The sequence below is a fragment of the Triplophysa dalaica genome, chromosome 20 (genome assembly GCF_015846415.1).
Source record: "Triplophysa dalaica isolate WHDGS20190420 chromosome 20, ASM1584641v1, whole genome shotgun sequence".
Taxonomy (NCBI): Eukaryota; Metazoa; Chordata; class Actinopteri; order Cypriniformes; family Nemacheilidae; genus Triplophysa; species Triplophysa dalaica.
In genome coordinates this window covers 18,288,846-18,306,080 of record NC_079561.1, presented here as the reverse complement: position 1 = coordinate 18,306,080, position 17,235 = coordinate 18,288,846, and the positions used below count along the sequence as shown (strand labels likewise).

At 37.3% G+C, this 17,235-nt stretch overlaps 1 protein-coding gene and 1 long non-coding RNA gene across 5 annotated transcripts; both read right to left on the bottom strand.

The window, feature by feature from the left end:
* Positions 1-1,170: 1,170 nt before the first annotated feature.
* LOC130409186 (cytochrome P450 2J4-like) lies at positions 1,171-12,360 on the bottom strand. 2 transcript variants are annotated; one of them, XM_056732951.1, is made up of 12 exons: positions 12,128-12,360; positions 11,710-11,740; positions 11,152-11,312; positions 8,003-8,047; positions 7,768-7,930; positions 5,960-6,109; positions 5,705-5,865; positions 4,697-4,873; positions 4,192-4,330; positions 3,930-4,117; positions 3,261-3,402; positions 1,171-3,184 (listed from the first exon to the last, which is right to left on the bottom strand). In XM_056732951.1, exons 3-12 carry the CDS (start codon positions 11,305-11,307, stop codon positions 3,009-3,011), a joined length of 1,497 nt encoding a protein of 498 aa, XP_056588929.1. In that variant the 5' UTR covers positions 11,308-11,312; positions 11,710-11,740; positions 12,128-12,360; the 3' UTR covers positions 1,171-3,008. The 2 variants fall into 2 exon arrangements, with proteins under 2 accessions (XP_056588929.1, XP_056588928.1); XM_056732950.1 differs by lacking the exon at positions 11,152-11,312 and having other exon boundaries at positions 8,003-9,079.
* An 875-nt stretch (positions 12,361-13,235) lies between these two features.
* Positions 13,236-14,375, bottom strand: LOC130409187 (uncharacterized). Of its 3 annotated transcripts, none has more exons than XR_008904830.1 (4): positions 14,284-14,375; positions 14,176-14,199; positions 13,987-14,086; positions 13,236-13,748 (listed from the first exon to the last, which is right to left on the bottom strand). It is a non-coding gene; the product is annotated as an uncharacterized LOC130409187 (long non-coding RNA). The 3 variants fall into 3 exon arrangements; XR_008904829.1 differs by having other exon boundaries at positions 14,189-14,199; XR_008904828.1 differs by lacking the exon at positions 14,176-14,199.
* Between the last annotated feature and the right edge of the window lie 2,860 nt (positions 14,376-17,235).

The following is a 17,235-nucleotide window of genomic DNA, read 5'->3' as shown; positions in this document are numbered from 1 at the left end:
TAATTTATACTAAAAATATCAAAGCAAATCCAAGCTGTAAATTAAAAAGAAAAAAGTTAACGACACAAACATTTCTATTAATTATGACTTTCCTCACAGTTTGTATCAAGGTTTACATTTTTCAGATGAATTCCTATAATACGAAACGTGATAATGGCAAAAGAGTTAACTGTTATTATGTTAATCTGTAAATCTGGCCACGTCATACAATGACACATTAACAAAGTGATGTAATTGTGTATGTATTAGTGTATACAATGGTGGCGTGTATAATGTCAGCTGCTATACTCATCATAAACTGTAAACTCACCCTAATGAGACATTTGTGAATATTTTGACACTCTTCAGCTATGAGATGTTGTTGGGTGGAGATGCAGAAGAGGTGAATATATAAGGAACTGTTCAGAGGAGAAACATCAGAGCAACAGAAGAGCTGCTTCCAGCAAGACACAACTCAAACACAATAAGGAAAAATATCTGACAACATGTAAGTACTCACATCAATATTTTAAGCATCTTCTCTTTCTTAGCTTGATTTTCAAATATTAACAGCTTGAGAAAGTTGTTGACTTCTTTTGTGTTGTTAAGATCACACTATGGCCTGTGAGCAATCCTCCATCAACTGCAGCAAATTTGGCCGTTTCACAGCTATCAAACTGCAGACGGACGATTGCAAGAAAGTGACGTGCTGCAAGTCTGTTTGTGGTGATGTTTGCAACAACGTCGTCCCTTCATGTCCTCATTATGGGTGTAAGAAGGATTGCAGTGAAGCTGCGTGCTGCAAGTCTGTTTGCAGTAACTCTTGCGTCCCATCATGCCATCATCACGGGAGTAAAGCTGCGGTCATTCAGGATGGCTGTAAACGTGGTGAAGCGTGTGCTAAACATCTGCACGGCTGCTTCAAGGAGACGTCCTGTGAGCCGGTCTGTAACAACCTGACATCATATCATCATGACAACATCAAACATGACTGCAGATGCAGGAGACCATGAAGAAAAGAAGTGATCAATCTGAAGACGTCCTGCAAATCAGTTTATGATCACAACTCCTGCCAGTAACTCACATCATGACATGATTATGTTGAATTGTGATGAGTGATATTGTTCTTTTCTTCTAAAAGTCAAGAATGAGACATTACAAGAGCTTGATCTTTTAATGTTGTTGGAAAAATTAGGCAGTGTACAAAAAAAGCAAATAAAGATTTTGCAAAGTATAAATTGTGTAGATTCTCTCTCTTTTTTCTCTTTGCGGTGTGGTAAATGTTGGGAAACAATTGCTTAAGTCACATACATTCACTAAAATGTGTTTCTTAGTTACAGTTACCAAATTCTTTCCCTATTTGACATGCATTATTATTTGCAAGATTTAAGTAATGATAATGCAGAAAACTGATTCAAACAATTCAAGCATTTAGTTTAAAGGTACAATATGTAACATTTTTGCAGTAAAATATCCAAAAACCACTAGGCCGATGTTATATATTTTGTTCAGTTGAGTACTTACAATATCCCAAATGTTTCCAACTATTTGTAAATTGTGAGAAAATCAGCATTTTAACAAATGACAAGTAAATTTTTTGGACGTATTGACACGTCTGTCAATGGCGTCATATCCACATTTCCAAAGAAACTGAGAAAAATGGAAAGTCTGCAACCTTCTACGGAAAGCAGGAAAGTAGTCTAGAGGCTGTTTTATGATTGGCTGAGGTGTCTAACGTGATCCCCAGGATTCAGCCAACCAGATTCCAACATACATTGCAATTACAATAAGTTTGAGTTTTATTTTCAGTGTTTTTTCCACACAATTCTAAACGATAAAATATTAGCACAGAAAAAAAAAATATATATATAGTATTAAAATAAATAAAACGTTTTTTTTCTTCATATTAATCAACTGGGGCTGATGGCACCAGCTCGACATAAAAAGTTGGTTAGTCCAATGTCTGACTTAACTACGACCAGACGTGTGATAAATATTTAAACATGTTGCGCCATCTAAAACTACGACCAGGATCAGCTACGCTCATTTTAGACAATGCGCATCCCCGAGGACATTTTTATATTTATATATGGTCTGCGAAAGATGTAGGACCAAAATAATGTTGCCCAATCATTATATTGGAGAACCGCATTGATAGATAGTGTGTACATTCTCAGTCAACGTATTTTGAATCCCACTGCAGACCCTGTTCACGCAGACACCTTACGTCATCACATACACTGTGCAGACACATGGCAGGTGGCAGGTGAACAGCTGGAACCTAACTTTCCACTTGTTAACTGTGTGCAAGTGGCACTTGCTAAGGACAAACAAAAAGAAAGACCATCTTAAAAACCGCCACGACAAAAAACGTCAGATCACCAAAGAGGTAAAAGCAGAATTCCACTTGCAAATGCATTCTGGTCCATGACGGTCGGTTCGAGGAAAAGCGGCTTCCTCTGACTAGACGTAAGGTTTAGTATCTGATGTAAACTATGCCTTTGTGGTGCAATCGGTGTAAATTCTACGCAGGACTAAAGTCCAGACTAGTTTTACGGCTGGTTGTACTACCAGCTGGTGCAACTGGCCCCAAAGCTCTACTACGCATGGTTTGTTGGACTGGTTTGTTTGTTGGACAAAATAGCAGTCAGTCACGGGGAACATAATATCGGCGTTATGATTGGCAGACCCTTTGTCAAACAAACTGCTTGAAAAGGATCTATTGTGTTAAGTCATTTATTCTATTTTAAAGGGATAGTTCACCCAAAAATAAAAAGGCTGTCATCATTCTGTCACCCTCTAGTCCTTTCAAACCTGTTTGACTTTCTCTTTTCCAAAGAACACAAAACTGATATGTTGAAGAAAGTTGGTAACAGAACAGCGCCAGCAACCATTGAGTTCTACTGTAGGGAAACAAAACCAATGCATGTGAATGTGTGCTGGTTACCAACATTCTTCAAAACATCTTCTTTTGTGTTCTGCAGAAGAATTTTAATTTTTGGGTTTACTATCACTTTAAGTAAGGTTCATTATCTAGGTATGGCACGTATACGGAAGGGTTCAGGAGCAGATGCGATGGCCACCGTCCTTTTCAGACTCAGAGTTTCTCCCTCAGGTGGCAGGAAGGTAAAATTCTGCATCAAAGAGACGAAGAGGAGAAAGAGCTCCATACGAGCCAGCTGCTCACCTGAGCACATCCTCTTACCTGTGAAACACAATAAAACTGTTCACAACCTGAGGGTGCTGGATTATAAAAATACAGCCTCATCCTTCTGACCTACCTATTGAGAAGGGAATAAATCTTTCTCTCTTCTGAAATTTGCCATTTTCATCTAGGAAGTGCGTTGGGTTGAACTCGTGTGGAGCGCTGTACTCTTTCTTGTCCTCTAGGATAGGCTTCAGCATTGGAAGAACCATCACACCCTACCAGAAAAGAAGTTTGTCTCACTAATACACAACAAGATGTTCAGGTCACCAATTCTGAATGAAATCACAAAAAAAACTAAACATTATCTATAACAGTGGTTCCCAATTCCCAACATGGGGTCACAACTAGATTTGGTGTGAGAGTTACCTTTCTATACATTTTTTAAAATCATGTTTTCAAATGTCATGATAAATTATAATATCACAAAAAAACTATTAATCTTTTATCTTGCTCACTCACTTTCTCATTCTGCTTGTTAATGTTGCATTATTTTATTTTTTGGGTTGCTGATCTACATTTACATTTAGACATTTAGACAAGATCTATGAAAATTCGGGAAAATTCGCTTAACCATCTAGAAAACAATGTCTCACAAACGTCATATTTTTTTCCTTTGAAAAAACGTTTTTTTTAATATTATATTTTATTTGTCGACTGAAGTTGACCTGTGAACTGTTTGTATTCTAGCGAGATTTGGGCACGCGCTACAAAAAGCATTAACTTTGAAAGCAGCATCTCTCACCTTGGGAATAAGATATCCGGCCACTGTTGTGTCTCTGCAGGCGACTCTCGGCGGAATGAAGGCAAGAACGTTTGCAAACCTTTGAACCTCATGAATCACAGCGTAAGTGTACGGCAGGTACGTCCGATCCTCCATCAGCGGTTGACGCGTCTGTCCGATCACATGATCGATCTCTGCCTGAACTTTCTCTGCGGTGACAGAAAGCAAACATGTACACATTTGTCTTACAAGCAGACAGGTTTTTGGACATCCATCACCTCACCTTGCACTTCTGGGTACTTGGCCATATAGAGCAAACCCCAGCTGAGTGATTTAGCGGTACTTTCTGTTCCCGCTCCAAACAGATCCAGCAAACAGTGGATCAGATTTTCTTCTGTGAACTCCGCTTCGCTGTCCTTAGACTGGAAAAGATCCAAAGAAACAAGTTTACAGATAGTCTGAGCTTCGAAATTCCAGAACATTAAACATAATAAGCGTGATCTTCTCCCAAATTAATTTACAAAGAAATGATCATTTTTGGATTAGGTTCAGAGGCATCCATTTTCAGACTTTTCTTGCCTATTGCTCAAAATGAACACAAATCAATGACTTAATTGTGACTACGGGATGGTGTCAACTCCGTCAGTTGAAACAACAGCTCGCCAGACAGAAAATCTGCCAGGGTGACATCATAATCACATCACAATGCAAGTGTATTCATACAACGAAGCCACAAAAATAGCCAAGTAGTTGCGTTAAGGTTAAATCTGTCCGGCTTCAAAAGTTACCTTCTCAATTTCATCCAAATAACAGTCAATGTAATCTCTGGGACTGGATGGGTTTCGGTCTTCTCTGTGTTTTTGAATTTCCTCCTGAAAAAAGACCTTAAGCTTGGAAAGGTTGGCAAACGTCGTCTGATGTTGCCCCGGCAGAAAGGACATCAGGGTTGGAAACTCGTTATACAGCTATAAAGAGCGAAAATATATTGTTTATCGGTATGTTACATCACTTTAAACATTTTACTGAAAAGAGCAATTTAGTGTACCGCATTAAAGAGATGCAGACCTCAAAGTTGCCATTACTTTATTTTGGATCCATTCTCAGAAATGCACCAAATAACATCTCGGAAGTTGCACACGTTAGGAAACAAATAAAACCTTTAGGAAATGTCATTTTCACAGATGTCGTAACTCTAAAAAGACAAATCATGTATTCTGTTGGGCTATTTTTATTCTGAAAGCCTCGTAACACACATCGGTAACGGTTAATGTGCTCAGGGCGACTGTCACAGCTGCCAGACTGGAAACGGCAATGCGTAAAAGATCGCCGCGGCATCAGACGGTCACAGCTAATCACAAACATCATACCAAAACTAATCTATATGCATTTCAAGAACATCCTTTATGGATGCATGTAGGATAGGAAAGTGATTAATACTTTTTATGTTCTTGGAATTTTTCTATATTGCTCCATGTGTTTTATATATTTTTATTCAATTTAGTTATTTAATAACAGTTATTAATTTTAGTGTCATAAACTTACTTTTACTTTTACGTTTATTGCATTGGTAAGGTCGTTTTTTCAATATGGTTGGTGTTTTTCAAATAATATTCTGGCCTATATTTGATTTGATTTCAATGAACAGAAATGTTTTGAGTTTTGGTTTAATGAACTATAATAACCCTGGAAGCGGACAGAAACTTGCATTCAGGACTAGAGGTGGACTTTAAGGAAGGAACAACTAAAGGAATCTAGGAATCTAAACCATATTCATATATTTTATGCTGATCTCGTACCCGACCAAATCTATTGATGGGCAGTTTAAAGGTGTCATCCGAGTACTTCAACAGCTGATAAAAACGTTGGTCGTCGTATTCAAACTTGTAGCCAAAAACCAAACTGCATATTATATTCCCCACTGCACAGTTCAACAGGTCATGAGGGTTGAACGGCAGACCTTAAAAACATAAGAGAGAAAATAAATCAAATATCTGCTCGAGGCATTTGTAGTTTTTTTAAAGATATACTCGTAAAATTATAGAGAAACTGACCTCGTTCAACCAGCAGAGCCTCACAAACAAACTGACACTCTTCCAGAATTGAGTTTTCCAGGGTTTTCTTTCCCACACCAAAATATTTCAGCGTCGCCACAGCGAAGCGCCTTTGCTGGTGCCACATGTGGCCACCAGAGAAGATCAGACCTACGTGAGACCGAAAGATCACATAAATGTATAAGGACATGAACATGTAATGGAATATTGCCATCTCCTTTATGGACATTTGAACATTTATCCTCAATGACCGGTTTTGTTTCTGGTTGTCAAAGTGGCTCATCCTATCATTCCTTTAAATCTTTTTTTTCCCGTGTTCCACTCATACTGTTAGTCAAGGTCATAATATATTTTTCATTTCCCACCCTCTTTCTAACTTTCACATATAATGGAGCATTGTTGCCTGTCCTAGTGACTATGTGAAGAGTCTCTTGGAGGTGAAATGCATTACATTCAATCCTGTATGACTTCCTTTTGTAGAACAAAAATAAGGTATTTTGAAGAACGTTAACCAAATAACACTAACCCCAATTGACTTAAATTCTATGAACATGTAGGGTTGGAAAAATAAAAGAAATTAATTGCTGTACCACAACCCCCCCTTTCTTCCAAAAGGCACAATTTGCTCTTCTAGAGATCAAAGGGGTGCTGAGATAGTGATCAACCACTTTTGCCTGAGATGTTGGTTTATTGTGGGTCCAGTACAGTGGGGGTTAAAGGTGGTACTGATTGGTCAATTTAATATGTATCAGGTTAGTTTAGTCACATGGTCAAGGATAGGATAAAAGGGAAATGTAAAATAAGCTCTGGGCTCTCTATACTCGTCTCCTCACTGGAAGTTCCTCTCCTGGAGCTCTGTCTCTCCTTCTCTGGCTTTTATTCTTCTTTTATACTTTCTCTCTTTCTTTCCCATCATCTCAGGTAATATCGAATACATTTGGAAATTGTTAGTTGTTAATTTACAATTTTATGCAATTACTTTGTAACCATTTTACATGTAACATCGATTTAAGTCTGTTACTAAATACTTTTATTTACAAACCTGGAGACGTGATGGTTAATGTAAATATTTAAACGCTCCATATTGCAATACAATAAATTCATGTTATAGCAAAGCTCTCCCACATATATATCTATAATCAATGTGATTATTTCTGTCGTTGCAGAAGGGTGGAAACTGACAAGAGTTTTATAACATCTTGCCATTAACGTTTCTTTAGTCATTTTGGCATCCCTTTAGCCTGAACCAGTATAGCGAAACCACCCTTACAAACATTTCTCAAAATATCTTCTTTTGTGTTCCACACAAGAGAGGGATACATGTTTGGCATATCGACTTTCTTATGTTTTCTCACCAATATAGTATAGTCTGTACTACTGTAGTATAGTTTGTCTTTGTAACAGATTCACAAAGCAATCCACCCTTAAATGTGCCATGCAAACTGATTTATTTATTTTTGGTTTCCGAATTTCGTTTCTTCCGGCATTTAGAACCTCATGACCCCATTGTAACTGAACAAAGTTCCCAAACAGCAAAAAGGCATAAAAATGTGGCCGTCCGTTTGCTCGCTTTATATTAGAAATCCACAACGCCTGTGAATACAACTAAAGAGCCAAATAATGTACGTCATGAACATTTGCTGAAGATAATTTCACTGCGATTAGTTGCGCTAAATTGAGTATTCTAGGAATGGTCGGCTGTGGTGCTTTCCAATATTTTTTTTATAAAATACGACAACATTAAAGTTTTTTTTAGGTGCGTGCATAAATATGTATGTGCGTGTATCGTATTTCTGAACGTTCTTTACCTTTCCCGTTACAGATTCTGTCATTTACAGGGAAGAACGGCCGTTCCGTGAACACGTCTGCCTGTTCCACAAAGGCCTCTTTGAAAGCCTCATATCCAGTGAGCAGTATACAGGGTCTTCTTCCAAGGTACAGCGTGCTCACGCCTCCATATCGCTCGGCAATCTGTCAAACGTGAAGTTAACTTCCCAAAAAATGTGAAACAATATTATAAAACAATGACACACAAAAGCACACCTTTGGAAAGATCTCCATTGGGTCGTTAAAGGTGAACTGTGTAAGTAACAGAGACCACTATTGGCGTAGTTTGAAATTGCAACCTAAAGCTCCGCCACCATCCTCTCCCTTCTATTAGAGTAGCTACGGTTGCCGTCACAGGACAAAAGGGTTCAATAAATGATAGCGGCCACTATCGGTGGTGTTGATAATTGCAATCTACATCTCACAGGCGAACAACACACTGAAGTTACGGACACAGGACAGAGATGTCGTCGTCTGAGACAGCAGAGAGTAACCTTTGCAAATCAAGTGACGAGGTTTATTTACAAAGAAAAACAAATTAATTAAATTGACTTAATTCATTATTTACTCTAATCGTTATAGTGAAAATGATTGTTACTTGTATAACATTGTGTCAGTGATGTATTCGCTTATTTTGCATAGCATTTTTTGGCACGGTAACTTGGTTCGTAACATACAGCCTATTTAAACCGCTTGCTAATGCTAAAGTAAGGCATCACCCCAATTGATCAATTGTATCTTCTCAAATCTTCGTTGACACTGTATTACTGATAAACTATGCAACGTGGAAGTTTGGATTTTATCCTATCAATTATTAAATTACACATTTGTATGCACAGAAGCTAAGCAGTATTATAATATAGTTTACACCCGATGTATGCAAATTATGATTGTAAAAATGATTTCTAACTTGATTTGCACACGGCCATGCAAAAAGGAATTATAGTACAATAACAAAGTGCTAAAAACAAGAAAAACTCACTTGATGCTCATGCTCATCTATTAGCTAAAGCTATCAAACAAACACTTCACTTATATAGCGGAAATTAGACAAACTTACCGGTCCAGCAGAAAGCTTGCAACTTCGGCGTCGCTTAGCAAACCCTTTTCCTGCTTCAGTGCCCTCCATTTGGGAAAAGCCATGCCGATGTTTATTCGGGTTTTCTGACGTTTTTTGTCTCTACTTCTCCTTGCTGCGTCGTATTTTCTCTTTTTTGAACGAACAGATTGACGCTCTAACGGCTCTTGTGCGGAGTATGTGTGGTCCGCCATTAGCGCAAATTTTGCTTCTTACTGCAACAAAGAACCGTTTATATTTCTACAAAAAAACACGACAAGTAAATGCTGTTATTGTTCTTCCTCTTCTTCTGCTAATCCTTCTATGTAGTCGCTTTGAAGCTGCCCCAAAAAACAGCCGAAGAAGAAGAACATATTCTCGCGCATCCTTCGTTTTACGAAACGCGCTCAGTTTGTCCGTGTAGTGCTACTATAGAAACATGAATGTGCACATTAATAAATTACATGTAAGGGTGTGCCCGCGGTGTATATACATAAAATGGCTCATTGTAAGGTAATATAAACATTTCGTTTCATTTTGTAAGGTATTTCTTCACCACTCACAACATAGTTTTGTATTATATATTACATTTAGGTGAATAAATCCTTCAAAATCCTACACATTGTACCTTTAAAACCGATGCTCATCAGGTTTCCAATAGGGCTGCAACAACGAATCGATAAAATCGATAAAAATCGATTAGTAAAAAAGTTGTCAACGAATTTCATTATCGATTCGTTGTGTCGCGCGACGCGGAGACGTTTGGTTATTGAAAAAAAAAACTTTATTTGAGCGCGGAGCGAAGTAAACACACTCGGTCTCTCTCGCGCACTGATGCTAGCAGAGTTCGGCGCCTCATATACAGGGCGGAGCAAAAATAAAAAAACGAGCGGAGGAAAGATACATGGCGGAGGCAGAGAAATCAGCGCGTCCCAAGTCATCATAGGTGCGGGAGCATTTCACACTAAATAAACAGAAAAACTGTGTTAACTACAAAATATGCAAACGCGACATGGCGGGAGCAACGCGGCAATGATCCAGCACCTGAAACTCAAACATGTTGGAGTCTGTGATGAGGAGGAAGGGAGTTTAACAGCAGGTTAAGTCACTACAGAATCCTACTTTTGTTCCGTTTCGAAGTGAAGAACGTAATGTCCCTGGTGCTGGTGTTTACTCGATATCCAGATTGACAAGCATCACAAGTTAGCATTAGCTCGTTAATAACAGTATAATCAGGGGTGGTGTAGTTACTTTGCGCTTTGCATTGTAAGACTAAAGACACGTTTTTATTCACTCGCCTTTTTTGGACCATTCATTTATCAATCTGTGGTCATGTATAGCTACACTGCAAAACTTCCTTAGTAATTTTGTCTAATTTCCAGTCCAAATATCAAAAAAATCTTAAATCAAGATTACTAGACAAGAAAATTAATTGATGCTTAAAACTTCTGTTTGAAATTATATCTCATTAAGATTATTTTTGTACCCCATTGGCAGATAATTTTTCTTGCTTTAAGCAAACAATCACTTAATTTGAGGTGTTTTTTCAGAAAACAAGACATAATTTCTTATGCTTTTTCATGTGTCTAGTACATGTTTCTTGATATAAGATTTTTTTTTTAAATTTGGACTGACAACAGGACAAAACTACTAAGTTAGAAAAGTATATATAATATATTTGTGTGTGTTGTACTTTTTAATTTAATTTTAAAGTTCTTTTATAGCTCTTGGTCATCTTAAACTTTGTTAAAATGTGGTGTATAAATGAAGCTTGCACTTACTACAATGATGGTAGTAATTGAATGAATAAGCTTCAAGTGAATTTGAGAGAGAGTGTGTGTGTGTGTCAGTGTGTGCGTCTGCAAAAGTGTGTGCGTCTGCGAGTGTGTGCATCTGCGAGTGTCTGTCTGCAGTGTAGTGTAGAGAACAAGTTCTTGCATTCAAACAAATCCTGTTAAGTTTTCTGATTTGTATTGTTCTTTAGTTTTTATAAATTATTTATTGTTCTGGCAGCTCAGGTGGCACTTTTATTTAAAAAAAGTCTATATATTTGGCAGATGTAAAGCATACATGTGTATGTTTTTTGTGTTAGTCCATTTTTATTTGATTTTATTATTTTTATAACAGCTCAGGGATGTTCAAGGAGCAACATGCTTGTGCACTTTCTAAAGATTTTAGTTCTGTTTTTGAATAAAGGGTTGGAAATGAATGCTTTTCTTGGTTTTTGTTTTTATCCGATTCATCGATTAATCGAAAAAATTATTTACAGATTAATCGATTATTAAAATAATCGTTAGTTGCAGCCCTAGTTTCCAATGAAGGGCAGAGGGAAGGGACCAGGGGGCATGTTGCTGAATCGAAAATCAAACATGTTCTTCAGCAACAGCAGAACACAGAGGAATATCAGGATTCCCTGCACATCCATCCACGCTCCCATCAGCTGTGATATAATCTCTGATGTCATGTTTGCTGATAAAAAGTTACATGATACACAAACCGGTTACATTCATGAAAAACTTTAAAGCGATTAAATCTACTTATTTGTGTTTTTGTTTCAAGAACTTGCCAAAAACCAAACAAGGCACATTACTATAATAAGAGTTGGACATAGTTATATTCAAAAACAAACAAAAAAATATACAAAACACAAATCAAAAACTGTTGTGATAAAACACATTCAAGGCTTTATATTTTTACTTAAAGCAAAGCCATCAAAGAAAAAAGTGTGTGTTGAAATAATTATTAATTATTTTTAAAAAAGTGTCTGTAATAATGACTAGGCATGCTCACGCCATGGCAATGTTTTAGAAATATTCAAGACATGCACACATGGATACGATTAAAATAAACAAGGCTGTTACGTTACCAACAGTAGAAGGTGAATCCAAGTCTCAAGCCTGAAACAAACAGATCAGTGCAACAGCTTTATAGATGCTCTGTAATGCTGCTACCTAGTGATGTTACAGGTTTAATATAGAAGCGCGCTCAAAACAAACAATTTTACATTTAACCGATTCGTTTGCGTATGACCATGTGATCTATACTCGTGGTGTTCGCTTACGAGTCCTTAGTCATAAGATGAAAATAAAAACAAGCTTCGTTACGGTTTGCTTTTGAGACATTTCATTGTTTTGGTTTGACGCTAATTTAGAGTGGTTAAGCTTAAAGCGAACCCATGATCACACCGTCAGGTGGTTATTGACCTTTTTATGCATTTTTCATATCAAAATGTCATGTTTATTACATGGGACCAAAATAATTAAAAGTATTATAATCGATCTTACTTGGTGTAATTCAGGAATGGTGTATTTCAGGAAAGATGCACACCATTGAAGAAAAACAAAGCTCCGAGTCAGATTTATGGGCGTGGCTTTTTAAACTTGGATACATTATTGCTGTGTCTAGTCTTATGAAACTTGTACCCTAACCCACAACCTAATTATCTACTCTACCTATGACTGAGTCTCGTTTCGGAAGGCTACGCATTCGGAGGTCTCATTTGAATTCTGCAACGTTATCGTGGCTTTCTCTTTTCATAAAAGCATGTAGGACACTCCGTATGCACCCTTCTAAAGGCCTGTTTATACACGAGCCTGTCTCCGCTTCGCGAGCCTCCGCTGACCGCGCACGCAGCTCCCCAAACGGACGAGAAGTTTATACTTGACGCGTTCGCCGTTGAGATATTCTTTGAAACGACAGGGGGCGCACAAACGAAATCGTCCTGTATAGCCGCAGGAAGTAGAAGAAAAGTGGGAATTTTACCGGAATTACGTCAGATCATTAAGAACGGCGTCTTGCGAGCACCTGCTCGACAAGGAAACGTAGGAAATTTTGTGTTGTTGCTACTATCAAAAAAAGTGGGGGAAAGGAGATGGAATATTCGCCCACTGCATGCCACAAAACGAGATTTAGAATACATCGCTCTTGTGAAGCAGATGCGTGTGATTGGACGTGGAAATGCATTTCGAACTATTGTTTGTTGATTGAATACATTTTTACATCAAACTTTATGTTCACTCTTTCATTTCTGTGCATACCCAACAAACATTTAGACGTTTGATGACCGTTGAAAAGACGTCATTTCGACACGTCCCGTCACGGTTGAAAAATAGTTCCGAAATGAAAGTTGAACCGACGTCATCTGAACGTGATTTCCACGTCTTTTCTGCCCGTCCAAATGTATCCTCTTTCGGACGTTTATTAGATGTGTAGCTGCTTAATATAAGCGTATATAAAAGAATGCGTTAAATATAATCAAACTCGCGTTGTGTAACATCGTGCAAGGCAAGCAATTATGTATTAAGGTTTACGTGTCTTAAATTGACTTAAGTTCTAAAAAGGTCCAAAATCGGTCCGGTCTGACCTGAACGTCTATAAAACGTTTCAATCACGTGCACATCACAAACAATAACACTTTATTTGTGGATTTAGGCAAAATTTAGTGTTTTAATTTAGCACAGCATATTTTATAGTGAACATCACATTTTTGAATGGTCTTCCATTTGTTTGACAGCTACTATTCAAACAAGAAAATAAAAATAGTAGAATCTCGAAAGCAATGGAGTTTAACATTGATGTTTAGCAGCCATTAATCAAACATGAAAATGACAAAAGTACAGTATTACAAAAACATATGACACTACTTTAGTCCATTTTTTTCAAAATGTTTACTCATTTTCTTGGTCCCCGACCACCGGCTCTTCCGGGAGTGTGATTCATGTGTTCCACCATTAATGGTTAAAAGTCAGAGCTATGGCACTACCAAATTATTTACTAACAGTCTTGTATTACTGTTAAAACAGCCATAAAACAAGTATCCATCAACCCCAGTGTGCTTCAGGTGATCTGCCATTGCTGCATCAAAGTCTGAATCTGTTGCATTTGGGCTACACCTGTTCACAGCATCTGAGTGAGAGAAAAGAATATGAATATTAAAAAAAGTAGAAAAAAGATCAAAGGCAAAATTTGAGGTAAATTACATTAATTTATTTAGAAAATGTCAGATTATCCCACAACTAAATTTAAAATACATACAAGATTGTAATTAACATGTGTTACACTTTATTCTTCTCTAGAATAACCGAATGTCAATAAAAGTTACTAATAACACTAGAATAAATTTATTTAAGGGTAGCAAAAGCACCTGATGAGTACTGTACTCCATGCTGTTCGTTTTGAAAGATGAACTTCAGCAAATAGCTGGTATTCTTGATCATGGCAAGTCTTCATCTTCTATGAAGAGTCTAGATTGTGACAAAGAATATATGTTAGATTAGCGGTGCCCTTGAGAAAGACCCTGTAAACTTTGTTAAAGTGGTATTTCTGGTAAAACCTGATGTTCTTACAGAGAAGTCCACTAAATAGAGAAAATAAAAATTACATAAATGAAAAAATAGACAAGGAACAAGAGATTTTTGCAATGTCATAAGGCCAAAATTACCTTGAATTACATAGTATAGCTTTGAATGGCTTCTTTTTAAGTTGACCACCACCCCTCATAATGAATTTCACCATAAATGCATTTAACGTGATTCTGTGAAATAAATGACTCCGGATTACTTCACCTCAGAAAAATTACAGTTTTGTTTTCAGATTTGTTGCTGTCACTATGGTTCTTTTGTTTACTACCCAAATATTTGTATCTACACAGAGAAAGAGATAGAGAAAAACAAACAAACACAAACTACATCCGCACAAACACACACATTCTTTGTCACAATGCAATCTCTTAATAGAAGATGTAGACTTGCCATGTTCCAGAATGCCAGATATTCACTGAAGTTCATCTTTAAAACCGAAAAGCATGGAAAATATTCCTTTGGAATCCTGAAAGAAAAATCTGTTCATTAATATGTACACACACCTGGACACATGACTACTTCTAAACTGAATGTGACACTTGCTGTCACATTTTGTGTTTAATACAAACAATTAGGGCGGATGTCCCAAAGGAAGAAGGTTTGGAACCCCTGATTTATTTACACATTGTTCCTGTAGTTGCATGAAATTACTCAACTTAATGTTAATTGTAACTGACACAAAACACAGCCAACGTTAGCTCTTTACCCGCCAGCCTTTACAAAAAAAGTTCTGAGCCAGCTTCAGCGTTTTTTAACATGTTCTCTAAACTTTGATGGCTCACAATACATTTTCTGTAATGAATAATAACTTGTCTTTGGCAGTGAACGGTTGATTTTTAAATGACAAGATAACTGTGGCAGGGAACGAGTTAGCAGTTTGGGGGATTAATGATTTTGCTATCAATATCCTAGCAAGAAGCATTAACGTTACACAGCACAGTTCAAGTGTAGAAACTAGCGTAACTTTAAACTACCTTTAAGCCTGCTAGCTAATTTCAGCCAAACACAAACTACATGGCAGTTGACAATGTGCGCAACATTTCTTTCAGTTCCTTCGTGTCCAACAAGTAAGACTCAACCACATTAATAAAACTAAACAAAATGCACTTACCCAACAGTAGTATTTGTATAACTCCGTCACTTTTCGAAATAAACCACACCGCCATTCCCGAGTCTTCTTCTTCTTTAGAGTTTATTGCTGATGGTAAATCAACTGAAGGCGCATTACCGCCACCAACTGGAGTGGAGTATGAATCACCGATTTTGACAGCACAGTTTTGGCAATCATCCACTTTAAATTGTGAAAGCAGATATTATAACATTATATATGTAAATGTGTCATTTAACTAAGATGAATACAAATGATCGTGTATTTAAAAATAAGATTTCCTGCTTTTTGCAATGGGTGTTGTTTGACGTGTAACGTCAACGGACGTCTATCACAACATTTTTATAACTAATTGGGCACTCAAATGAATCATTGCAGTATTATGCAAGGTAAGCACAATTTATTTTGCTTATTTCATAAGAACTTTACAAAGGGTCACGATGGACTAAAAATGCACGTGTAGAGGACGTCACAAGAGGACGCCCTTTCAACCGCTTCAATATTTATATAATTACACGTAGCTAAAGTCAAAGTAACAATCATACATGCAACCCATAGAGATCTGTTGACATGTACAAATGTATCTCAATGCATTTTTAGGAAATGTTATATGTCACATATTTTTACCGGTTTATGCCGTCCTACCGCGACTATTTTAGGCCAGGGACACGACGTTGCCGTCGGACCAATGTTTGTTGGGTAATGCAGACACAATTCTCCATATTGTTGGTTAGGGACTGCTAAATGTACATTGCCATAGATTAACCCATTGGATGTCTTTATTATGTAAAATGAGAAGATATAAGAACAGTTCAAAAGAGCAATGTTGATAAATATTGTTTTATTCTGAATACAATATAAAATAGACACATTAATCATAAAAGATGTCTGTACAGGCGTACCTGTATATCTTCAAAGCTTTATAAGGTTGACTGCGGCGCTGCGCGAACTGTTCGCTCTCAAGGGCTGGTTATACTCGACGCATTCGCTACTTCGCTTGGGTGGGGGGAGGCTCAAGATGGCGGAGCAGACGCATTGTGAACAGCGCAGAGTAGCAAAGTCTTGAAAACCAATGGAATTTACTTTTAACTCAACAAAATCCTGAAATATCACATATAAAACCGTAGGGAATTTATCATAATAATTCAGAATCCTGTAAATGAACCTGAAAAAGCCATCAGCACCAAAGAAAAAAACAAAAAATGTTGTGCTAACGGGTGCTGGAGACGCTCTAAAAACGCTGCGATATTGGCTGATATCGGTACTCTTCAAACATGATGCAGGACTTCAAAACGGAGCAAAACACGCTGACCATAGCCAACATCGCGAAAACGGTAGATTTTAACTCCGAGATCAAAGATTGTAAACAGTGGCGGTTCTACATTGAATCACTCCCCGGGCGAGATCCCCTCTGGGTGCCCCCCCACCTACTCCCACCCATCCGAGAGAAAAAAAAGCCATGTTTTACCATAACTATATAAGTGTAAGACGAACCTTATATTTCTCAATTGCACAAATCCTTCAACAGAACATTTTAAAAACACAATTCTGCACAAATCAGTATAAGTTATAAGAACTTAAATATACTCTGTGTACATAAAAGTGACAACATATGTACAATCATGATGTAACACGAGCGAAGAACAACAACAATATAAAATATTAAGAATAATATACAAATAAAATATAGAATAAATATTATAAATAGCACAAATCCTTCATCACACAAAAGCAAATCTAATTATTACACTATTCCACTAAGAACAGAAAACACAAACTAAAACCTGACCCTTTCTGGCCTTCCTTGATGCAAAATCATCAATAATGTCATCATACGAAATCCGCTCCCCTATTGAGTGATTGATACTGTCTATAGCAAGGCCAGTGAGCCGTTCCTGAGACATGGCTGACCTCAGGTACGACT